The 24832-nt window shown below is 49.2% G+C and overlaps 1 protein-coding gene across 1 annotated transcript in view; it reads left to right on the forward strand.

Annotated features, from left to right (window-relative positions):
• Window positions 1-24832, forward strand: part of RYR2 (ryanodine receptor 2) — a 307123-nt gene that overhangs the window by 119970 nt on the left and 162321 nt on the right. Inside the window, exons 21-32 of the mRNA XM_038761058.1 lie at window positions 2643-2835; window positions 4164-4389; window positions 7460-7564; window positions 9632-9735; window positions 10373-10456; window positions 11562-11721; window positions 12638-12785; window positions 13972-14180; window positions 17177-17351; window positions 18354-18562; window positions 21862-22208; window positions 23162-23276. Coding sequence (XP_038616986.1) covers window positions 2643-2835; window positions 4164-4389; window positions 7460-7564; window positions 9632-9735; window positions 10373-10456; window positions 11562-11721; window positions 12638-12785; window positions 13972-14180; window positions 17177-17351; window positions 18354-18562; window positions 21862-22208; window positions 23162-23276 — 2075 coding nt within the window. The remainder of the gene's footprint in view (window positions 1-2642; window positions 2836-4163; window positions 4390-7459; window positions 7565-9631; window positions 9736-10372; window positions 10457-11561; window positions 11722-12637; window positions 12786-13971; window positions 14181-17176; window positions 17352-18353; window positions 18563-21861; window positions 22209-23161; window positions 23277-24832) is intronic.

The following is a 24832-nucleotide window of genomic DNA, read 5'->3' on the forward strand; positions in this document are numbered from 1 at the left end:
TGTCTGACCTGATCAACTTGTATTTATCCCAGTGCTTAGAACAGTAATTGACACATAGTAAGTGCTTAACAAATACCATAAAACAAGTTTATTAAGTGCAGAGCGCAGTCGGAGAAGCAGCGTGGCTCAGTGGAAAAGATCCCGGGCTTTGGAGTCAGAGGTCATGGGTTCAAATCCCGGCTCTGCCCACTGTCACCCATGTGACTTTGGGCAAATCACTTCTCTTCTCTGTGCCTCGGTTACCTCATCTGTAAAATGAGGATTAAAACTGTGAGCCCCCCGAGGGACAACCTGATCACCCTGTAACCTCCCCAGCGCTTAGAACAGTGCTTTGCACATAGTAGGTGCTTAACAAATACCATTATTATTACTATTATTATTATTATTATTATTATTATTATTATTATTATCTGCTGTGTGACCTCGGGCAAGTCACTTCACTTCTCAGTGCCTCAGTTCCCTCACCTGTAAAATGGACATTAAGACCGTGAGCCCCACGTGGGAAATGGACTGTGTCGAACCTGATTAGCTTGTATCTAATAATAATAATAATAATGGTATTTGTTAAGTGCTTACTATGTGCCAAGCACTGTTTACAGTCCCTGGCACATAATAAAGGCTCAACAAATACCTTTAAAAAACTAAACTAAAACGCTTCCCCATCAGTGACTCCCAAGGTCCCCGCATAGAAATGGAAAAATGCGTCTTTCCTGGCCATCAGCAGCCTGACTCAATTTCGCTTGAATCTAGAAAGCTCTCCAGGGCGGAGCAGGGCATTAGTAATTGATTTGACCCGATGTGGAGAGGGAAAAAAGCTACCTCTAGAGTTGTGGATTTTCATTTTTCTCCCTTCGGGCAGAGGCGATTATTTGAAAAATGGGCAGAAGAAAGGTAGCCCATTTACAGGTAATTTACACCAAGTTCCTAGGGGTTCTGCAGAAATTACATCGAGAAGCAGCGTGGCTCAGTGGAAGGAGCACAGGCTTGGGTGTCAGAGGTCGTGAGTTCTAATCTCGGCTCCGCCACTTGTCAGCTTGTGACTTTGGACAAGTCACTTCATTTTTCTGTGCCATCTGTAAAACGGGGATTAAGACTGTGAGCCCCAAGTGGAACAATCTGATTACCTTGTATCTACACATAGTAAGAACTTAACAAATACCACCATCATCATCGTCGTTTCTTCAGGAGAATGATGAGGGAATGGTAAGTGATGTCTTTGGTTGGATCGGTGGTGATTTTTGGAATCTATTTTCCCTGAAAATCAACCCAGTTTTTCTCACGCTACTGTAAACTAGTTCGCTAGAGCTGGATTATCCTAACATTGTTCTTCTTTTGAGAAACACAGAGAAGAAGAAGAATCATTTTAGTAAGGCCCTAAAGGACCGTGGATTAATCTTTTTTTAACCATTATTTTCCGTCAGTCGGTCAATTGTATTTATCGTCCGCTTTCTGTGTACAGAGCACTGTACTAAGCGCTTGGGAGAGTACAATATAACAATAGAACAGACACATTCCCTGACCCAAATGAGCTTACAGTCTGGAGGGAGTGACAGACATCATTATTATTATTAATTATTATTAATATGATATTATTGATATTAATAATGATAATTATTATTAATAATAATGATGGCATTTATTAAGCACTTACTATGTGCAAAACACTGTTCTAAGCACTGAGGAGGTTACAAGGCAGTCAGGTTTTCCCACACGGGGCTCACACTCTTAATCCCTATTTTACAGATGAGGGAACTGAGGCACAGAGAAGTGAAGTTGCCAATTTGTACCTCCCAAGCGCTTAGTACAGTGCTCTGCACATAGTAAGCGCTCAATAAATACGATTGATGATGATGATGATGATGAAGTGACTTGCCCAAAGTCACACAGCTGACAAGTGGCGCAGCCGGGATTTGAACCCATGACCTCTGACTCCAAAGCCCCGGCTCTTTCCACTGAGCCACGCTGCTTCTCTAATAGAAATAAACACACAGTAAGCGCTCAATACAGCGCACACAGTAAGGGCTCAGTGAGAAGCAGCGTGGCTCAGTAGGAAAGAGCCCGGGCTTTGGAGTCAGAGGTCATGGGTTCAAATCCCGGCTCCGCCAAGTGTCCGCTGTGTGACTTTGGGCAAGTCACTTCACTTCTCTGTGCCTCAGTGACCTCATCTGGAAATGGGGATTAAGACTGTGAGCCCCACGAGGGACAACCCGATCACCTTGTAACCTCCCCAGAGCTTAGAACAGTGCTTTGCACATAGTAAGCGCTTAATAAATGCCATTATAAAAAAAAAATGAAATGCAGCTACGGATATACGGGCTGTGGGACTGGGAGGGGAGAATGAATAAAGGGAGCAAGTCAAGGCGACGCAGAAGGGAGTGGGAGAAGAGGAAAGGAGGGCTTAGGGAAGACCTCTTGGAGGAGATGGCTCTGAAGCGGGGGGACGGTCACTGTCTGTGGGATATCTGTCTCTATGTGTTGCCAATTTGTACTTCCCAAGCGCTTAGTACAGTGCTCTGCACATAGTAAGCGCTCAATAAATACGATTGATGATGATTGATGATGATATGAGGAGGGAGGGCATTCCAGGCCAGAGGCAGGACGTGGACGAGAGGGTTGAGACGGTCGCTGTGTCTGTCCGGCAGGCTGCATCGCCCGGACGGTCAGCTCCCCCAACCAGCACGTGCTGCGGACGGAGGACGTGGTCAGCTGCTGCCTGGACCTCAGCACACCCAGCGTCTCCTTCCGCATCAACGGGCAGCCCGTGCAGGGGATGTTTGAGAACTTCAACGTCGACGGCCTCTTCTTCCCGGTCGTCAGCTTCTCCGCCGGCATCAAGTTGGTATCCGACCCGTCAGTCGATCAGTCAGACTTACCGAGCGCTTACTGTGTGCAGAGCACTGAACCAAACACGTGGGAGATTACAGTACAAGAGGGTTTTTGGGTTTTGCTCTTTACTGGTATTTGGGAAGCGCTTACTACAGGCATTGTTCTAAGCGCTGGGGGAGATACAAGATATTCGGGTTGGACACAGTCCCTGTCCCACATAGACTTCACAGTCTTAATCCCCATTTTACGGATGAGGGAACTGAGGTACAGAGAAGCTAAGTGATTTGCCTAAGGTCGCACAACAGGCCAAGTGGCGGAGCCGGGATTAGAACCCAGGCCCGGGCTCTTTCCACTAGGCCACATTGATTCTGTAAAATAAGAACAATAATAATAATGGCATTTATTAAGCGCTTACTATGTGCAAAGCACTGTTCTAAGCACTGGGGAGGTTACAGGGTGATCAGGTTGTACCACGGGGGGCTCACAGTCTTCATCCCCATTTTACAGATGAGGTAACTGGGGCACAGAGAAGTGAAGTGACCTGCCCAAAGTCACACAGCTGACAACTGGCAGAGTTGGGATTTGAACCCATTACCTCTGACTCCAAAGCCCGGGCTCTTTCCACTGAGCCACGCTGTATCCAAGTGCAGGACTGCCTTGCCTCAACCCTTGGTTCTATGTATATCATAATAACAATAATAATAATGGTAATTGTTAAATGCTTACTACGTGCCAGGCACTGTTCTAAGCACTGGGGTAGATACAAGGTAATCAGGTGGTCCCACGTGGGGCTCACAGACTTAATCCCCATTTTACAGATGAGGGAACTGAGGCACAGAGAAGTGAAGTGACTTGCCCACAGTCACACAGCTGACAGCAGACGGGACTAGGAAGAGAGGAAAGGAGGGTGTAATAATAAATAATCATTGTGGTATTTGTGAAGTGCTTACAATGTGCCAGGCACTGTTCTAAGCACTGGGGAGGTTACAAGGTAATCAGGTTGTCCCACGTGGGGTGCACAGTCTTAATCCCCATTTTACAGATGAGAGAACTGAGGCCCAGAGAAGTGAACAGTGTTTTGCACATAGTAAGTGCTTAATAAATGCCATCGTTATTATTATTATAAGTGACTTGCCCGAGGTCTCCCAGTAGACAGGCGGTAGAGCTGGGATTAGAACCCAGGTCCTTTTGACTCAAGGGCACCGGGAGGAGAGGTGCCTTCAGTAAGGCTTTGAAGAGGGGGAGAGTCACTGTCTGTCGGATTAGAGCGTGGGCCCAAATCCCTTAATTTCAAAATGAGCCCACTCCAACCTGACCTTTCCTTCATCCGTTTTTAGGGTCCGTTTCCTGCTCGGGGGCCGTCACGGGGAGTTTAAGTTCCTGCCCCCGGCGGGGTACGCCCCTTGCTTCGAAGCGGTCTTGCCCAAGGAGAAGCTGAAGGTGGAAAATAGCGGCGAATACAAGCAGGACCAGAGCAGCACCTGTGGAGTTAGAGACCTCCTGGGTCCCACTGCCTCCCTGCCCCAAGCCGCCTTCACCCCGATCCCCGTGGACACCAGCCAGGTACCATAGGCGAAATAAATCATCAGGGTATTTGCTAAGCGCTTACTAGGTGCCTGACACCGTACTAAGCGCTGGGGTAGATACAAGCTAATCGGGTTGGACACAGTCCACGTCCCACACGGGGCTCACAGTCTTCACCCCCATTTTACCGATGAGGTCGCTGAGGCCCAGAGGAGTGAAGTGACCTGCCCAAGGTCTCACAGCAGACTAGTGGCAGAGCCGGGATTAAAACCCAGTTCCTTCTAAATCCTAGATCTGGGATCTATCCACTAGGCCATGGTTGCCCTGAGGGCAGAGTGTCATTCTAAGTGCCCAGGGAGTAATCAATCAATCAATCAATTGTATTTATTGAGCGCTTACTGTTTACAGAGCACTATACTAAGTGCTCTATTTATTTATTTATTTTATTTGTACATATCTATTCTATTTATTTTATTTTGTTAGTATGTTTGGTTTTGTTCTCTGTCTCCCCCTTTTAGACTGTGAGCCCACTGTTGGGTAGGGACTGTCTCTATATGTTGCCAGTTTGTACTTCCCAAGCGCTTAGTACAGTGCTCTGCACATAGTAAGCGCTCAATAAATATGATTGATGATGATGATGCTTGTACAAGTTGACAACATATAGAGACAGTCCCTATGCAACAGTGGGCTCACAGTCTAATAATAATAGTAATAACAACAATAATAATAATAATGATATTTGTTAAATGCTTACTATGTGCCAAGCACTGTTCTAAAGAGAAGGGCACACTGAGCAGACATTAGAGAAGCGGCGTGGCTCAGTGGGAAGAGCATGGGCTTTGGAGTCAGAGGTCATGGGTTCGAATCCCGGCTCCACCACATGTCTGCTGTGTGACCTTGGGCAAGTCACTTCACTTCTCTGAGCGTCAGTGACCTCATCTGTAAAATGGGGATGAAGACTGTGAGCCCCACGTGGGACAACCTGATCACCTTGTATCCCCCCGGCGCTTAGAACAGTGCTTTGCACATAGTAAGCGCTCAATAAATATGATTGAATGAATGAATGAATTCACTGCCCTCAGAGAGCTGATGCTCTAATGGGTCAGACAGTCAATCAATTACTTATACTTATCGAGTGATTTCTGTGTGCAGAGCACTGTACTAAGTGCTTGGGAGAGTCCAATAGAACACTAAACAGAGACATTCCCTTTCCCCCATGAGCTTACGGTTTAGAGGGAAAGACACCAATATAAATAATCAACATATATGGATATAAGTGCTGTAGGTCTGGGAAGGGGGATGATTAAAAGGAGTAAGTCGGGGCAATGCAGAAGGGAGTGGGAGAAGAGAAAAGGAGGGCTCCTCTTGGAGGAGATGGGCCTTCAGTAAGGCTTTGAAATCGGGGAAGGGTCATTGCCTGTCGGATTTGAGGAGGGACGGGCTTCTAGGCCAAGAGGCAGGAGGTGGGAGAGAGGTCGGTGGTGAGATAGACGAGGTGGAACTACAGTGAGAAGCTTGGCATTAGAGGAGCGAGGTTGAGTTAGAAGGGGGCAAAAAGATTGAGGGCTTTAAAGCTAATGGTGAGGAGGTGGTACTTTCCAAGCTCTTAGTACAGTGCTCTGCACGCAGTAAGCGCTCAGTGAATACCACTGAAAGAATTGAATGATGATCGTGCCCATAGTTGAGAGAGGGAGAAAATGGGAATAAGTAATAGGCCTTCCCAGACTGAGCCCCTTCCTTCCTTTCCCCCTCGTCCCCCTCTCCATCCCCCCCATCTTACCTCCTTCCCTTCCCCACAGCACCTGTATATATGGATATATGTTTGTACATATTTATTACTCTATTTATTTATTTATTTATTTATTTTACTTGTACGTATCTATTCTATTTATTTTATTTTGTTAGTATGCTTGGTTTTGTTCTCTGTCTCCCCCTTTTAGACTGTGAGCCCACTGTTGGGTAGGGACTGTCTCTATATGTTGCCAATTTGTACTTCCCAAGCGCTTAGTATAGTGCTCTGCACACAGTAAGCGCTCAATAAATACGTTTGATGATGATGATGATGATGATGCAAGGGAAAAGGGTGGGACTGTGAAGCCAGACTGAGCCCCCTTTTTCCTCTCCTTCTCCCCATCCCCCCGGCCCTACCTCCTTCCCCTCCCCAGAGCACCTGTATAAATGTTTGTACAGATTTATTACTCTATTTTACTTGGACATATTTACTATTCTATTGATTTTGTTAATGAGGTGCATTTAGCTTTAATTCTATTTGTTCTGACATCTTGACACCTGTCCACATGTTTTGTCGTCCGTCTCCCCCTGCTAGACTGTGAGCCCATTGGAGGGTAGGGACCGGCTCTCTGAGTTGCCAACTTGTACTTTCCAAGCGCTTAGTACAGTGCTCTGCACACAGTAAGCGCTCAATCAATATGATTGAATGAATGAATGAAGCATCAGAGGGGAAGGACTGAAGAATTGGGGAGACAGATGGGATGTGAGGGGAAACTGAGAGAAAGAGAGAGAGGGAGAGGCAGTGAGAGAGAGAGAGGGTGAGAGAGAGAGAGAGAGAGGAGTCAGAGGTATTGATTGATTGATTCATTCATTCAATAGTATTTATTGAGCGCTTACTGTGTGCAGACCACTGTACTAAGCGCTTGGGAAAGTCTAACAGAGTGAGCAGACACACTCTCTGCCCTCAAGAGGTGCTCATAATGTACAGTGGGCAGGGCACTGTACTAAGCACTTGGGAGGGTATAATAGATGTATTCGCTGCCCTTGGGAGACACTCACAACATGCACTGTACTAAGTGCTTGGGAGAGTATAATAGACACGCTCCTTTCCCTCAAGAGGAACTCACAACATACAGTGTGCAGAGCACTGTACTAAGCGCTCTGGTGAGTCTATTACCCTCTGCCCTCGAGAATGGCTCACAACGTTCAGTCTGCAGAGCACTGTACTAAGCACTCGGGAGAGTCTGAGTAGACCTACTCCTTGTCCTTGAGAGTCACTCACAACGTACGGAGCACTGTACTAAGCGCCCTGGCTTGGTGGTACTCGCCCTGGGGCATCGCAGCCGTTCCTGAGGATCGTCTCGTCCTGTGTTTTCAGGTTGTCCTGTCCCCGCACCTCGACAGGATCCGAGAGAAACTCGCGGAAAACATCCACGAGCTTTGGGTGATGAATAAAGTGGAGCTGGGCTGGCAGTATGGACCGGTAAGTGCCCAAGAGCACGAGGACCAAACTTCCCTCTAGACTGCAAGCTCGTCGCGGGCAGGGAATATAGTAAGCACAGAACAAATACCATAAAAAAAAGCACTTCGCTTCTCTGGCCATCTGTAAAATGGGGATGAAGACTGTGAGCCCCATGTGGGACATGGACCGTTTCCAACCTGATTAGTTTGTCTCTACCCCGGGGCTTAGTACAGCACCTGGAATATAGTAGGCGCTTAACAAATACCATTAGAGCGGGGCCACATCCCTCCTCTGCTAATTGCCCCACGGGACCAGAGGACTAAAGACGTCCCCGACCTGCTGATGGACCGAAGACATCCCCCGATGTTGTACTGAACGCTACAGAAGGATCCACCCCGCCTGCTTCTTCAAGAAAAGGCTTCTCTGGTGTTTGTACAGATTTATTACTCTATTTATTTTACTTGGACATATTTGCTATTCTATTGATTTTGTTAATGAGGTGCATTTAGCTTTAATTCTATTAATTCTATTTAATTCACGGTAAAACTCACCACCATGGGACAGGAAATCAGGCATTTGTGGATTATGAACCCGACCAGATTCTAAAGGATTTTGAGGGATTAATTTCTAAACCCGAGGGTAACACATCCCGGTATTAGAGAGATCGTTTGAGTCAAGGTCACCCCTTGTCTTCAAAGGTGGTTGTGGAGAAATTTTTATTTTGTGGTATTCACTGCATGCTTCCCAAGCACTGTAAGCAGATGACAGAGTCCCTGTCACACACCACGGGGTGGTGGTTTTGTAGGGCTAAGCTGGTTTTAAATCACCTAATGTCTCCGGGCCTCAGTTTCCTCACCTCGAAAATGGGGATAGATACCTGTTGTCCCTCAGACCGTGAACCCCATATAGGACAGGGATGGTACCTGGTCTGATTATCTTATAACGGAAGAAATAATAGCAGAAAGGAGACTTCTTCCAACATTTTTTTTCTTTGGTAATTCAGTGTGTTTGCATATTTACTTCCAATACAGAGAAGCAGTGTGGCTCAGTGGAAAGAGCCCGGGCTTTGGATTCAGAGGTCAAGGGTTCAAATCCCAGCTCTGCCAATTGTCAGCTGTGTGACTTTGGGCAAGTCACTTCACTTCTCTGTGCCTCAGTTCCCTCATCTGCAAAAGGGGGATTAAGACTATGAGCCCCCCGTGGAACAACCTAATCACCTTGTAGCCTCCCTGACGCTTAGAATAGTGCTTGGCATATAGTAAGCACTTAATAAACGCCATTATTATTATTATTTTTTTTTATCATCATCATTAATAAGTTGCATCGAGCACCTACTAAGCATGAAGTCCTGTACTGAACGCCTGGGAGAGTACAAAAGGAGCAAGGCATACGATCCCTTCCCGTCCGGCATCTCACAATCCGGGGTTTAGTCCTTTGACTAACCAATACACTACCTTCCTGTAAAAGCCGTGCAGATTTTCAAAGACTTCCATACTTCTTCAGTGATAGCACACACAAGACAGAATACTGAAAAGCTAACTTTACCAGGGTTTAGTATAGTCCTCAGCGCTTAAAGTACGGTGTGTAGGGACCGTCTCTATATGTTGCCAACTTGTACTTCCCAAGTGCTTAGTACAGTGCTCTGTACACAGTAAGCACTCAATAAATACGATTGAATGAATGAATGAATGCACAAAGGAGATGCTAAACAAATACCATAATTATTATTTACCTATAAATTTGGGGAAAAGGGAATAATCAAGAACCATTTAACAGCGCTTGGGGAAGTCTCAAATAGATCTGGGAATTTTTTTTTCCCCCTGCTTCCATTTCTTGAAGATTTGAAAAAGACTTTTGGGTTTTAACGGGGCCACAGATTCACTGCCGAGGGTGCGTCTATGCCCACGTGGGGCTCACAGTCTGTTTAGTCCTCGTTTTACGGGTGAGGAAACGGAGGCTTAGAGAGGTGAAGGGATTTTGCTCAAGGGTCACGGCGCGGAGCTGGAGCTCAAACCTGGGCCTGCAGATCCCGGGCCGTCTCGCGACGGGCAGAGGCGCGAAGCCGACTGTCTGTCCTTGGCTCCGTAGGTGAGAGATGACAACAAGAGGCAGCACCCTTGCCTGGTGGAGTTTGCCAAGTTGCCCGAGCAGGAGCGCAACTACAACCTTCAGATGTCACTGGAGACGCTGAAGTAAGATGGCCGTGTTTCCTCGGGGCGGTGGTTCCCGAGGGCGGAGGCACGAGGAACGAGATTGGCATCCCGAGGCCGAGCGGGCAGGGAGGGGATGACGGCGGGGGACAGAGGGACCGGCCAGAACCAGAGCTGACGCGTTCTGCTTGTTTTCTAGAATTACAAATCATCATCATCATCAATCGTATTTATTGAGCGCTTACTATGTGCAGAGCACTGTACTAAGCGCTTGGGAAGTACAAATTGGCAACATATAGAGACAGTCCCTACCCAACAGTGGGCTCACAGTCTAAAAGGGGGAGACAGGGAACAAGACCAAACATACTAACAAATGGCTGGCCCACTCTCCACTCACCCCTGCTATCCTTTCGATGCAACAGTGCCCGTTCCAGAGGAAGAGGGTTAAAACCTGGGGATATTTTTCTCTGGAAACTGGTGAACAGTAGTAAAATGTGGACCGCGACAGGTGACTGGAAAATACCCGAGAGCAGTGAGGAGTTGACAGTGTTACTTTCCGTCCAAACTGCCTGGTTTGGGGTTAAAATGAATTAGGCCTCCCTCGGGCCTGGTTTTATGGGACGCGTTTCGGTGCCGTGCCTGGGTTTGGTCCAGCCGATCCAGAGTTTTTTTCTTCCAGGACCCTGCTGGCCCTGGGGTGCCACGTCGGAATCTCCGACGAACGGGCCGAAGAAAAAGTGAAGAAGTTGAAACTGCCCAAGAAGTAAGTTGAAGTGAGCTGCCGCGATGGGGAAAGTGTGGCAGAAGACACAAGGTCTGACGACTTGACACCTGTCCACATATTTTGTTTTGTCGTCCATCTCCCCCTTATAGACTGTGAGCCCATTGTCGGGTAGGGACCGTCTCTATATGTTGCCGACTTGGACTTCCCAAGCGCTTAGTACAGTGTTCTGCACACAGTAAGCGCTCAATAAATATGATTGAATGAATGAGTGCACCCATTGACTGCTCTTGGGAAGGGCACTGCCCCGTGGGATTGCGGGATGGCACGTCTTTGAGGAAGTTAGGCAGCGAGACTAAGGGAAATATTGTAAGCTTTGCCCGTCTTTTCAGTTACCTTTGGGATTTTTTTTTTTACCATGGGAATCTGATGGGAATGAACCCTGGTTTTAAACAAATCTTTATCTTCTCTTAGTTAAGCAAGATGGGTAACGGAGTAACCCATGGGTAACCGTGGGCAACACGGGCCCAAGTCATCCCCATTTTGCAACTGAGGTAACTGAGGCACAGACGAGGGAAGTGACTTTCCCAAGACTTCACAGTAGATGCTCGGCAGAGCCAGGATTAGAACCCATGTCCTCTAGCTTCCAGGCCCATGCTCTTTCCACGAGGCCATGCCGCTTCTCCTTGTGGGCAGGGAATGGGTCTATCTACTCTGTTATATTGTACTGTCCCAAGTGTTTAGTACAGTACTCTGCACACAACAAGCGCTCAATAAATACCATCGACTGATTGATCAACTCCAGTTGTGTTGGAACCAATGGCATTGGATGAAATGGAATATTTCAAGCTACTTCTCAGGAAGTTTCCCTCTGTAGACTGAGGGCAGGGATTGTGTCTATCGTATTGTATTATCACAAGCGTGTAACTGTGCTCGGCACACAAAAGGGCTCGATAAATACTATTGATTGGTTGATTGATTGATTGAGAAGCAGCATGGCCCCTCTGAGTGTGAGCCCCCATGTGGGGCAGGGACCATGTCCAACCTGATTAACTTGTATCTGCTGAGTGCTTAGGACAGTGCTCGGCACCTAGTAAGCACTTAACAAATACCATAATTTTTATTATTATGATGATTATTTTCGCAGCTACCAGCTGTCAAGCGGCTACAAGCCGGCCCCCATGGACCTGAGCTTCATCAAACTGACGGCCTCGCAGGAAGCCATGGTGGACAAGCTGGCCGAGAACGCCCACAACGTGTGGGCCCGGGACCGCATTCGGCAGGGCTGGACTTACGGCATCCAGCAGGTTGGGCTAACTGGGGCTCACAGCCAGACCGTCTCCTAACAGTGGGGCTCTCTCCTCCCCTTTCCTCCTCCCCATTCCTCCTCCTTCTCCTCTTTCCTCCCCCTCCTGTCTTCTCCTCTTCCATCCTCCTCGCCCTCTTCCGTCCTTTTCCCCTCTTCCCTTCTCCTCGTCTTCCATCCTACCCCCCTTCCCTCTTCCCCATCTTCTGTCCTCCTTCCCCACATCTGTTCTTCTCCCCCTCTTCTGTCCTCCTCCCCATCTTCCCTTCTCCTTTCCATCTTCTTCCTCCCCACCTTCCCTTCTCCTCTCCATCTTCTTCCTCCTCCCTCTCTTCCCTGTCTTCCCTTCTTCTCCCTGTCTTCCCTTCTCCCCTTCTTCTTCCTCTCCAACATCCCTTCTCTACGCATCTTTCCTCCTCCCCGTCTTTCCTTCTCCTTCCTGTCTTCCCTTCTCTTCCCCTTCTTCTGTCCTCTCCATCTTCCCTCCTCCTCCCCATCTCCCCTCGTCCTTTCTGCCTTCCGTCCTCCTCCTCTCCCTCTTCCCTCCTCCTCCCCCTCTTCCATCCTCATCTCCCTTTTCCCTCCTCCTCCCCATCTCTGTCCTCCCTCTTCCCTATTCCTCCTTTTCTTCCCCTCCTGCCCCCTTCCCTCCTCCTCCCTCTCTTCCTTCCTCTTCCCCCCAGTCCCTTTTCCTCTTTCCACCTCTTCCTCTCCTCCTCACCATAAGTGGCACTGATGGATGGCACTCTTTGAAGTGCTGTGCACTGGGGTCCGTAGCATGGAGCCTGGCCAGATGTGACCTCCCTGATGTCTCTGCTGACGATTCTCTGTCTTCCTCTCTCTCCTCCCCACCCCCTCCCACATAAGGCAGTGTTGGTGTGCCTTTATTGACCTCCATCCCCTTTCTTCCCGGGCAGGACGTAAAGAACAGAAGAAACCCTCGCCTCGTCCCCTACATCCTCCTCGACGACCGGACGAAGAAGTCCAACAAAGACAGCCTCCGGGAGGCCGTGCGGACTCTGCTCGGCTACGGTTACAACCTCGAGGCCCCCGATCAGGATCACGGTATTGCTGCCTCCTTACGTTTCATTGCTCCGGGGGTGACCATCCGGCACCCCAGCTCTAAGCACGGGAGGGCCGCGCGGCCCTGGTGGAAGGGCTGTGTGCGTTGAGGCGGGGGAGGGCTGAGAAATGGAGTGGCCTAGTTGGTAGAGCGGGGGCGTGGGAGTCAGAGGACCTGGGTTCTAATCCCTGCTCCGACACTTGTCTGCAAGTCACTTCACTTCTCTGGGCCTCAGTTCCCTCATCTTTAAAACGGGGATTAAGACTGTGCGCCTCATGGGGGACATGGACTGTGTCCAACCCCATTATTCATTCATTCATTCAATCGTATTTATTGAGCGCTTACTGTGTGCAGAGCACTGTACTAAGAACTTGGGAAGTACAAGTCGGTTATCTAGTATCTACCCCAGCACTTAGTAATAACAACAACAATAATAATAGTGTTAAGCGCTTACTATGTGCAGAGCACTGTTCTAAATGCTGGGGGGATACAAGATGATCAGGTTGTCCCAAGTGGGGCTCACAGTCTTAATCCCCATTTTTACAGATGAGGGAACTGAGGCCCAGAGAAGTGTACAGAGCACTGTACTAAGTGCTTGGAAAGTACAACATATAGAGACGGTCCCTACCCAACAGTGGGCTCACAGTCTAGAAGGGCATGTCTGCCAGGCTAAAGGCTAGAGGGGCCTTTAGCTCGGCATCTGAACCGCATCAGTTGGGGTAACCTTGGGCCGATTTCTGCTCTTTGTTTTTTGTTTTAATTGATGGCTGGGATTTTTTCCCCCATGGAATGGCATTTATTAAGCGCTTACTACGTGCAAAGCACTGTTCTAAGCGCTGGGACGGTTCCAAGGTGATCAGGTTGCCCCTCAGGGGGCTCACAGTCTTAATCCCCATGTTCCAGATGAGGTCACTGAGGCCCAGAGAAGTGAAGTGACTTGCCCCAAGTCACCCAGCTGACAGTTGGCGGAGCTGGGATTTGAACCCATGACCTCTGACTCCAAAGCCCGGGCTCTTTCCACTGAGCCGTGCTCTAAGCGCTGGACTTCCAGTCCTGGGCTCTGTTAGGCCACATCGCTTCTCCCGCACCGTTCAGTATAGTAAGCCCTTGACCGACGCCACGACTGTTGCATCTTGTCGGCCGTTATCGTCCTGTTTTCTGGCGCCTAACGACCTGGGTTCTCGGCAGCCACGAGGACGGAGGCGGCCAGCGGCCCCGGCGAGAGGTTCCGGATATTCCGGGCGGAGAAGACGTACGCGGTGAAGGCGGGCAGGTGGTACTTCGAGTTCGAGGCGGTCACGGCCGGGGACATGAGGGTCGGCTGGAGCCGGCCGGGCTGCCAGCCGGATCAGGAGCTGGGCTCCGACCAGCACGCCTTCGCCTTCGACGGCTTCAAGGTGAGCGCGGGCCGGGGCCGTCGGTCGGCCGATTGGGTTTATTGAGCGCTCACCGGAGCGCTGCGCTGAGCGCTGGAGAAAGGATGACGCGACAGAGTGGGTAGCCGGGATCTCCGCCCTCGTTGAGCGAGGGACCGGAATCCGGCGGTGTTTATTTTATTTTGTCAGTCTGTTTGGTTTTGTTCTCCGTCTCCCCCTTCTAGACTGTGAGCCCGCTGTTGGGTAAGGACTGTCTCTATGTGTTGCCGACTTGGACTTCCCAAGCGCTTAGTACAGTGCTCTGCACACAGTAAGCGCTCAATAAATACGATTGATTGATGGATTTTGCCCTGCTGGTCTCCAGCCCCCCGGGACAACAGCGGGAGACAGTGGTCTTACCTTATCGAAGGCCCATCTCCTCCAAGAGGTCTTCCCTGACTGAGTCCTCCTTTCCTCTTCTCCTTCTGCGTCGCCCTGACTTGCTCCATTTATTCATTCCCAGTGCTTTGCACATAGTAAGCACATATATGTTGTCAACTTGTACTTCCCAAGCACTTAGTACAGTGCTCTGCACACAGTAAGCGCTCAATAAATACGATTGATTGATTGATAGTAAGCGCTTAACAAATGCCATCATTATTATTATTCCCCCCCTCCCAGCCCCACTTGTGTCCACATCTGTCATTTCTTTCTTTCTATTCATTCACTCAGTAGTATTTATTGAGCGCTTACTGTGTGCAGAGCACTGTACTAAGCACTTGGGAAGTCCAAGTTGGCAACATATAGAGACGGTCCCTACCCAACAGCGGGCTCACAGTCTAAAAAGGTTCATGTCCATCTCCCCCTCTAGACCATGAGCTCGTTGGGGGCAGGAATGTGTCTATTTGTTGTTCTATTATACTCTCCCAAGTGCTTAGTACAGTGCTTTGCACACAGTAAGTGCTCAATAAAAATGATGGAATGAATGAATAATAATAATTAATAATAATTATGGTATTCGTTAAGCGCTTACTATGTGCCAAGCACTGTTTGTTGTTGCATTGCACTCTCCGAAGCAGTTAGAATAGTGCTCTGCACATAGTAAGCGCTCAATAAAAATGATGGAATGAGTAATAATAATTAATAATAATTATGGTATTCGTTAAGCACTTACTACGTGCCAAGCACTGTTTATTGTTGTATTGCACTCTCCCAAGCGGTTAGTAGAGTGCTCAGCACACAGTAAGCGCTCAATAAAAATGATGGAATGAGTAATAATAATTAATAATAATTATGGTATTCATTAGGCACTTACTATGTGCCAAGCACTGTTTATTGTTGTATTGCACTCTCCCAAGCGGTTAGTAGAGTGCTCTGCACACAGTAAGCGCTCAATAAAAACAATGGAATGAATGAATAATAATAATGAATAATAATTATGCTATTCGTTAAGCGCTTACTATGTGCCAAGCACTGTTTGTTGTTGTATTGCGCTCTCCCAAGCGGTTAGTGGAGTGCTATGCACGCAGTAAGTGCTCAATAAAAACGATGGAATGAATGAATAATAATAATTAATAATAATTATGGCATTTGTTAAGAGCTTACTATGTGCCAAGCACTGTTTATTGTTGTATTGCACTCTTCCAAGTGGTTAGTATAGTGCTCTGCACACAGTAAGTGCTCAATAAAAACAATGGAATGAATAAATAATAATAATGAATAATAATTATGGTATTCGTTAAGCGCTTACTATGTGCCAAGCACTGTTTATTGTTGCATTGCACTCTCCGAAGCAGTTAGAATAGTGCTCTGCACACAGTAAGCGCTCAATAAAAACGAAGGAATGAATGAGTAATAATAATTAATAATAATTATGGTGTTCGTTAAGCACTTACTATGTGCCAAGCACTGTTTATTGTTGTATTGCACTCTCCCAAGTGGTTAGAATAGTGCTCGGCACACAGTAAGTGCTCAAAAAAAAAGATGGAATGAATGAATAATAATAATTAATAATAATTATGGTGTTCGTTAAGTGCTTACTATGTGCCAAGCACTGTTTATTGTTGTATTACATTCTCCCAAGCGGTTAGTAGAGTGTTCTGCACACAGTTAGCGCTCAATAAAAGTGATGGAATGAATGAATAATAATAATTAATAATAATAATGATGGTATTCGTTAAGTGCTTACTATGTGCCATGCACTGTTTATTGTTGTATTGCACTCTCCCAAGCGGGTAGGATAGTGCTCTGCACACAGTAAGTGCTCAATAAAAATGATGGAGTGAATGAATAATAATAAATAATAATAATTATGGTATTTGTTAAGCACTTACTATGTGCCAAACACTGTTTATTGTTGTATTACACTCTCCCAAGCAGTTAGTATAGTGCTCTGCACACAGTAATCACTCAGTAAATACGAATGACTGATTACTGGTCTGTCCCTGTTCTGGGATGATGCGTGGACGATGCGTGGAGACTTAGTTTCAAGGTTGCTACTGCTGTGTGACTTTGGGCAAGTCACTTCACTTCTCTGGGCCTCAGTTCCCTCCTCTGTAAAACGGGGATGAAGACTGTGAGCCCCCCGTGGGCCAACCTGATCCCCTTGTTACCTCCCCAGCGCTTAGAACAGTGCCCATAGTAAGCGCTTAATAAATGCCTTTATTAGTATTATTATTATATACAACTCCCCGAAGGGGACCCCGACCATCATTCATTCATTCAATGCATTTATTGAGCGCTTACTGTGTGCAGAGCGCTTGGGAAGTCCAAGTTGGCAACGTATAGAGACGGTCCCTACCCAACAGTGGGCTTACAGTCTAGAAGACCATCCTCAAGGTGCGGTCAACTCCCGGAGTTCATCTCTCCGGAGCCGCCGTCTCCGGGCAGTGGGGAAGGCCTTGTGCGGAGACCTGTACTAAACGCCTGGGAGAGTACAATACAGCAATAAACAGGCACATGCCCCGCCTATGATGAGCCGGGAGAGGAGTCGGGTTGGGGCAGGGGAGGGGAAGACGCGACCCCGCTCTCTCCGCCAGGCCCAGCGCTGGCACCAGGGCAACGAGCACTACGGGCGGGCCTGGCAGGCGGGCGACGTCGTGGGTTGCATGGTGGACATGAACGAACGCACCCTGATGTTCACCCTGAACGGCGAGATCCTCTTGGACGACTCCGGCTCCGAGCTGGCCTTCAAGGACTTCGAGGTCGGCCAGGGTAAGGACGGCCGGGCCCTCTCCCCGGGGGCAGCCCGGCCTCCCGCGGGAGGGGACGGAGTCCCTCGGAAGTGCCCGACGTGTCCCTGCCCGCGAGAAGCCACCACTCTAGACGCTAAGCTCCTTGCGGTCAGCGACGGTGTCCGTTTATTGTTGTCGTGAACTCTCCCAAGCGCTCAGTACAGTGCTCTGCACACAGTAAGCGCTCAGTAAATACAACGGAATGAATGAATGACTCACTCTAATCATCATCATCATCATCAATCGTATTTATTGAGCGCTTACTGTGGGCAGAGCACTGGACTAAGCGCTTGGGAAGTACAAATTGGCAACCTATCGAGACAGTCCCTACCCAACAGTGGGCTCATAATGGTGGAGGAGCACACAGAGGCGTTGACAAATAGGGTAATCGAAATCAGTGATCGAATCAGTCAGTCAGTGGTACTTCCCAAGCGCTTAGTACAGTGCTCTGCACACAGTAAGCGCTCAATAAATACGATTGATTGATTGATTGGTATTTATTGAGCACGGGCCTGGGACTCAGAAGGTCATAGGAGGAGAAGGAGAAGCAGCGTGGCTCAGTGGAAAGAGCCCGGGCTTTGGAATCAGACGTCAGGGGTTCAAATCTTGGCTCTACCAGTTGTCAGCTGTGTGAATTTGGGCGAGTCACTTCACTTCTCTGGGCCTCAGTTCCCTCATCTGTAAAACGGGGATTAAGACTGTGAGCCCCCCTTGGGACAACCTGATCACCTTGTAACCTCCCCAGTGCTTAGAACAGTCCGCTATTCCATGCTTCTTCTCTGTCGGTCAAGCGTATTTATTGAGTGGTTACTGTGTGCAGAGCACTGTACTAAGTGCTTGCCAGAGTACGGTAGAACGATATAAGCTATGTGGTGCCGTCCGGAGAGATCCGGGGCGGGGAATGAGGACCCCCGGGGAGGGAGGGAAGGTCTAGGCCGCGTGTCCGTCTGAGGACATTTGGATTCCTCTCCTTTTTCGCCAGGATTTATTCCCGTGTGCAGCCTCGGGTTGGCCCAGGTGGGGCGGATGAACTTTGGGAAGGACGTGAGCACCCTGAAGTACTTCACCATCTGCGGGCTGCAGGAAGGCTACGAGCCCTTCGCCGTGAACACAAACAGGGACATCACCATGTGGCTGAGCAAGAGGCTCCCTCAGTTCCTTCAAGTGCCGGCCGACCACGAGCACATCGAGGTCCGTCTTCCGCTCGGGAAAGTCCGCGGACAGAGCGGCCTCCGGCTCAGGGGCCGCCCGGGAGGGTCGGGGGAGGGCTGTTCAAAGTGGTGGCCCGGAGTTGGGGGATTCGTGATGGCGGTGAGGCCTGTTCAAAATGGTGGCCCAGAATAGACTGTGAGCCCGCTGTTGGGTAGGCACTGTCTCTATATGTAGTACAGTGCTTTGCACACAGTAAGCGCTCAATAAATACGATTGAATGAATGAATGGGGGGTATTCATGATGGCGGTGAGGCCTGTTCAAAATGGCGGCCCCGAAGGGGGGGATTCATGATTGTGGTGAGGCCTGTTCAAAATGGCGGCCCAGAATAGACTGTGAGCCTGCTGTTGGGTAGGCACTGTCTCTATATGTAGTACAGTGCTTTGCACACAGTAAGCACTCAATAAATACGATTGAATGAATGAATGGGGGGATTCATGATGGCGATGAGGCCTGTTCAAAATGGCGGCCCCGAATGGGGGGATTCATGATGGTGGTGAGGCCTGTTCAAAATGGTGGCCCAGAATAGACTGTGAGCCCGCTGTTGGGTAGGCACTGTCTCTATATGTAGTACAGTGCTCTGCACACAGTAAGCGCTCAATAAATATGATTGAATGAATGAATGGGGGGGATTCATGATGGCAGTGAGGCCTGTTCAAAATGGCGGCCCCGAATGGGGGGATTCATCATTGTGGTGAGGCCTGTTCAAAATGGTGGCCCAGAAAAGACTGTGAGCCCGCTTTTGGGTAGGCACTGTCTCTATATGTAGTACAGTGCTTTGCACACAGTAAGCGCTCAATAAATATGATTGAATGAATGAATGGGGGGGATTCATGATGGTGGTGAGGCCTGTTCAAAATGGCGGCCCCAAAGGGGGGGGATTCATGATTGTGGTGAGGCCTGTTCAAAATGGTGGCCCAGAATAGACTGTGAGCCCGCTGTGGGTAGGCACTGTCTCTATATGTAGTACAGTGCTCTGCACACGGTAAGCGCTCAATAAATACGATTGAATGAATGAATGAATGGAGGGGGATTCATGATGGTGGTGAGGCCTGTTCAAAATGGCGGCCCCGAATGGGGGTGATTCATGATGGCGGTGAGGCCCGTTCAAAATGGCGGCCCCGAATGGCGGGATCAATCAATCAATCAATCAATCGTATTTATTGAGCACTTACTGTGTGCAGAGCACTATACTAAGCACTTGGGAAGTCCAAGTTGGCAACATATAGAGACGGTCCCTACCCAACAGTGGGCTCACACTAGAAGGGTTTTATTTATTTATTTATTTTACTTGTACATATTCTATTTATTTTATTTTGTTAGTATGTTTGGTTTTGTTCTCTGTCTCCCCCTTTTAGACTGTGAGCCCACTGTTGGGTAGGGACTGTCTCTATATGTTGCCAACTTGTACTTCCCAAGTACTTAGTACAGTGCTCTGCACACAGTAGGCGCTCAACAAATACGATTGATTGATTGAATTAGCAGAGTCGGGATTTGAACCCATGACCTCTGACTCCCAAGCCCGGGCTCTTTCCACTGAGCCACGCTGACTCTCCCAAGTGCTTAGTAAGGCGCTCTGCACCCAGTCAGTGCTCGGTAAATGCGATCCAGTGAACCCCAATTATTATTATCGATATTGTTCTGTTGGACGCTCCCAAGCGCTTAGTACGGCGCTCTGCGCCCAGTAAGCGCTCGGTAAATGCGATCCAGTGAACCCCAATTATTATTATCGATGTTGTTCTGTTGGACGCTCCCAAGCGCTTAGTACGGCGCTCTGCGCCCAGTCAGCGCTCGGTAAATGGGATCCAGTGAACCCCAATTATTATTATCGATATTGTTCTGTTGGACGCTCCCAAACGCTTAGTACGGCGCTCTGCGCCCAGTCAGCGCTCGGTAAATGGGATCCAGTGAACCCCAATTATTATTATCGATATTGTTCTGTTGGACGCTCCCAAATGCTTAGTACGGCGCTCTGCGCCCAGTGAGCGCTCGGTAAATGCGATCCAGTGAACCCCAATTATTATTATCGATATTGTTCTGTTGGACGCTCCCAAGTGCTTAATACGGCGCTCTGTGCCCAGTAAGCGCTCGGTAAATGCGATCCAGTGAACCCCAATTATTATTATCAATATTGTTCTGTTGGACGCTCCCAAGCGCTTAGTACGGCGCTCTACGCCCAGTCAGCGCTTGGTAAATGCGATCCAGTGAACCCCAATTATTATTATCGATATTGTTCTGTTGGACGCTCCCAAGCGCTTAATACGGCGCTCTGCGCCCAGTAAGCACTCGGTAAATGCGATCCAGTGAACTCCAATTATTATTATCGATATTGTTCTGTTGGACGCTCCCAAGCGCTTAGTACGGCGCTCTACGCCCAGTCAGCACTCGGTAAATGCGATCCAGTGAACCCCAATTATTATTATCGATATTGTTCTGTTGGACGCTCCCAAGCGCGTAGTACGGCGCTCTGCGCCCAGAAAGCACTCGGTAAATGCGATCCAGTGAACCCCAATTATTATTATCAATGTTGTTCTGTTGGACGCTCCCAAGCGCTTAGTACGGCGCTCTCCACCCAGTCAGTGCTCGGTAAATGCGATCCAGTGAACTCCAATTATTATTATCGATATTGTTCTGTTGGACGCTCCCAAGCGCTTAATATGGCGCTCTGCGCCCAGTGAGCGCTCGGTAAATGCGATCCAGTGAACCCCAATTATTATTATCGATGTTGTTCTGTTGGACGCTCCCAAGCGCTTAGTTCAGCACTCTGTGCCCAGTAAGCGCTTGGTAAATGCGATCCAGTGAACTCCAATTATTATTATCGATATTGTTCTGTTGGACGCTCCCAAGAGTACGGCGCTCTGCGCCCAGTGAGCGCTCGGTAAATGCGATCCAGTGAACCCCAATTATTATTATCAATATTGTTCTGTTGTACGCTCCCAAGCGCTTAGTACGGAGCTCTACACCCAGTCAGCTCTCAGTGAATGCGATCCAGTGAACCCCAATTATTATTATCGATATTGTTCTGTTGGACGCTCCCAAACGCTTAGTACGGCGCTCTGCGCCCAGTGAGCGCTCGGTAAATGCGATCCAGTGAACCCCAATTATTATTATCGATGTTGTTCCGTTGGACGCTCCCAAGCGCTTAGTACGGCGCTCTGCGCCCAGTGAGCGCTCGGTAAATGCGATCCAACGACCCCCCAATTATTATTATCGACAGATAGCGCTTAGTAGATACCCCCCCAGTGATTCTCACGATGGTCTCTCGCCCCGTGAGCACCAGGTGACCCGAATCGACGGGACCGGGGCGAGCTCCCCGTGCCTGCGGGTGACCCAGAAATCGTTCGGCGCCCAGAAGAGCAGCGCGGAGATGATGTTCTACCGCCTGAGCATGCCCATCGAGTGCGCCGAGGCCTTCTCCAGGGCCGCGGGCCTCGCCGGCGCCGGCCTCTTCGGCCCCAAGAGCGACCCGGAGGACTACGACGTGGACTCCGACTTCGAGGTCCTCATGAAGACGGCCCACGGCCACCTAATGCCCGAGCGGGCCGACCGTGAGAGGGACGCCGCCAAGGCCGAGTTCAATAACCACAAGGATTACGCCCAGGAGAAGCCCTCCCGGCTGAAGCAGAGGTCAGCGGCGGGGGGCCGGTGGGGGGCTAGTGGACGGACTCACCCCGCGCTTAGTACAGCGCTCTGCGCCCAGTAAGCGCTCAATAAATACGACTGATTGATTGACTGGCGCGTCCATCGCGGTGGGAGAGATGGGGGTCTTTCTAGGTCAGGGATGGGGAAGGAGGCTGGAGGAGGAGGAGAAAGGAGTCTACTACAGCGCTCTGCACAGAGTAAGCGCTCAATAAATACGATTGAATGAACAAAGGAGCCAAAGAGGGATAAAAATAATAATAATGATGGTATTAAGCGCTTACTATGTGCAAAGCACTGTCCTAAGCGCTGGGGAGGTTCCAGGGTGATCAGGTTGTCCCACGGGGGGCTCGCAGCCTTCATCCCCATTTTCCAGCTGAGGCCCAGAGAGGTGAAGCAACTCGCCCAAAGTCACACAGCTGACAAGTGGTGGAGCCGGGATTTGAACCCATGTCCTCTGACTCCAAAGCCCGTTCTCTTTCGGGGAGGGAGGAGTGGGGAGAATGCCGAAGGACCTGAGTTCTAATCCCAGCTCTGCCACGTGCCTGCTGCGTGGCTTCGGCTAAGTCACTTCACTTCTGTGTGACCTTGGGCAAGTCACTTCTCCGTGCCTCAGTTCCCTCACTCGTTAAATGAGGATTAAGACTGTGAGCCCCACGTGGGACAACCTGATTACGGTGTATCTACCCCAGCGCTTGGCGCATAGTAAGCGCTTAACAAATACCATAATAATAATCAGCACTTGGTGCCAAACACTGTTCTAAGCTGTGTGGCCTTTGTTGATCGTTAACAAATACCATAATAATAATAAAAAGCACTTGGTGCCAAACACTGTTCTAAGCTGTGTGGCCTTTGTTGATCGGGATCTCCTCCAGCGCTCAGCACAGAGCCGGGCACGTAGTAAGCGCCTGACAAGTGCCCCAATTACTCGTTTCTTCCAGGTTCATGCTGAGGAGGACGAAGCCGGATTACAGTGCCGGCCACTCCGCCCGGCTCACGGAGGACGTGCTAGCAGATGATCGGGATGACTACGATTTCTTGATGCAGACGTCTACAGTAGGAGCAGAGGCTCACGGGGGGTGGGAGAGGGATCCCAGGGAGACCCCCGGGAGAGGGTCCCCTTCGCGGGCCAGACCACCGGCCCCCCGCTAACTCTATTTATTTTATTTTGTTAATATGTTTCGTTTTGTTGTCCGTCTCCCCCTTCTAGCCTGTCAGCCCGCCGTTGGGTAGGGACCGGCTCTAAATGTTGCCAACTTGGACTTCCCAAGCGCTTAGTACGGTGCTCTGCACACAGTAAGCGCTCAGTAAATACGATTGAATGAATGAATGAATGACCCATTTTTAACCCCACGGTTACAGCGCTGAGAGTGATCTGATGAATGAGCCAATCGATCAGTGGCATCTCTCATTAGAATTTAGTGAGTGCTTATTGCATGCAGAGCACTGGACTAAGCGCTGGGGAGAGTACAGTACAGAAGCAGCACCAGTGTCGCACAGTGGGTAGAGCCTGAGCCTGGGACTCACAAGGTCACGGGTTCTAATCCCGGCTCCCCCACTTGACTGTTGCGTGACCCTCGGCAAGTCGCTTCACTTCTCTGGGCCTCAGTTCCCTCATCTGTCAAATGGGGATGGAGACCGTGAGCCCCACGTGGGACAGGGACTGTCCCCCACCTGATTTGCTGCGTTTAGTACACTGCCTGGCACATACTTAACAAATACCACAGTACCGAGTATCACAGACACATCGCCTTCTAGACTGTGAGCCCGTTGTTTATTGAGCGCTTACTATGTGAAGAGCATGGGACTAAGCACTTCAGAAAATACTTAGTGCTTAGAATTAATTCATTCAGTCGTATTTATTGGGCGCTTATTGTGTGCAGAGTCTCTATAGGTTGCCAACTTGTACTTCCCAAGCGCTTAGTACAGTGCTCTGCACACAGTAAGTGCTCAATAAATACGATTGAATGAATTAATTCTAAGCACTAAGTACTCTCCGAAGTGCTTAGCCCCATGCTCTTCACATAGTAAGCGCTCAATAAATACGATTGAATCCTTATTGAAAGCCCATCTCCTCCAAGAGGCCTTCCCTGACTAAGCCCCCGCTCTCCTCTTCTCCCACTCCCTTCTGCGTCGCTCCGACTCGCTCCCTTTGTTCTCTCCCTTCTCCCAGCCCCGCAGCGCTTGTGTCCATATCCCTCATTGATTTCTATTAATAATAATAATAATAATGGCATTTGTTAAGCGCTTACTATGTGCAAAGCACTGTTCTAACAAATGCCATCATTATTATTATTCTAAGCGCTGGGGGGATACAAGGTGATCAGGTTGTCCCACGTGGGGCTCACAGTCTTAATCCCCGTTTTACAGATGAGGGAACTAAGGATCAGAGAAGTGAAGTGACTTGCCCAAGGTCACACAGCAGACATGTGGCGGAGCCGGGATTCGAACCCATGATCTCTGGCTCCAAAGCCCGGGCTCTTTCCACTGAGCCACGCTGCTTCTCTATTAATGCCTGTATCCCCCCGCTCTAGACTGTAAGTTCGCTGTGGGCGGGGAATGAATCTTTTTTCTGTCGTCCTTTCCCAAGCACCTGTGTCCTGCACACAGTA

The sequence above is a fragment of the Tachyglossus aculeatus genome, chromosome 19 (genome assembly GCF_015852505.1).
Source record: "Tachyglossus aculeatus isolate mTacAcu1 chromosome 19, mTacAcu1.pri, whole genome shotgun sequence".
Taxonomy (NCBI): domain Eukaryota; kingdom Metazoa; phylum Chordata; class Mammalia; order Monotremata; family Tachyglossidae; genus Tachyglossus; species Tachyglossus aculeatus.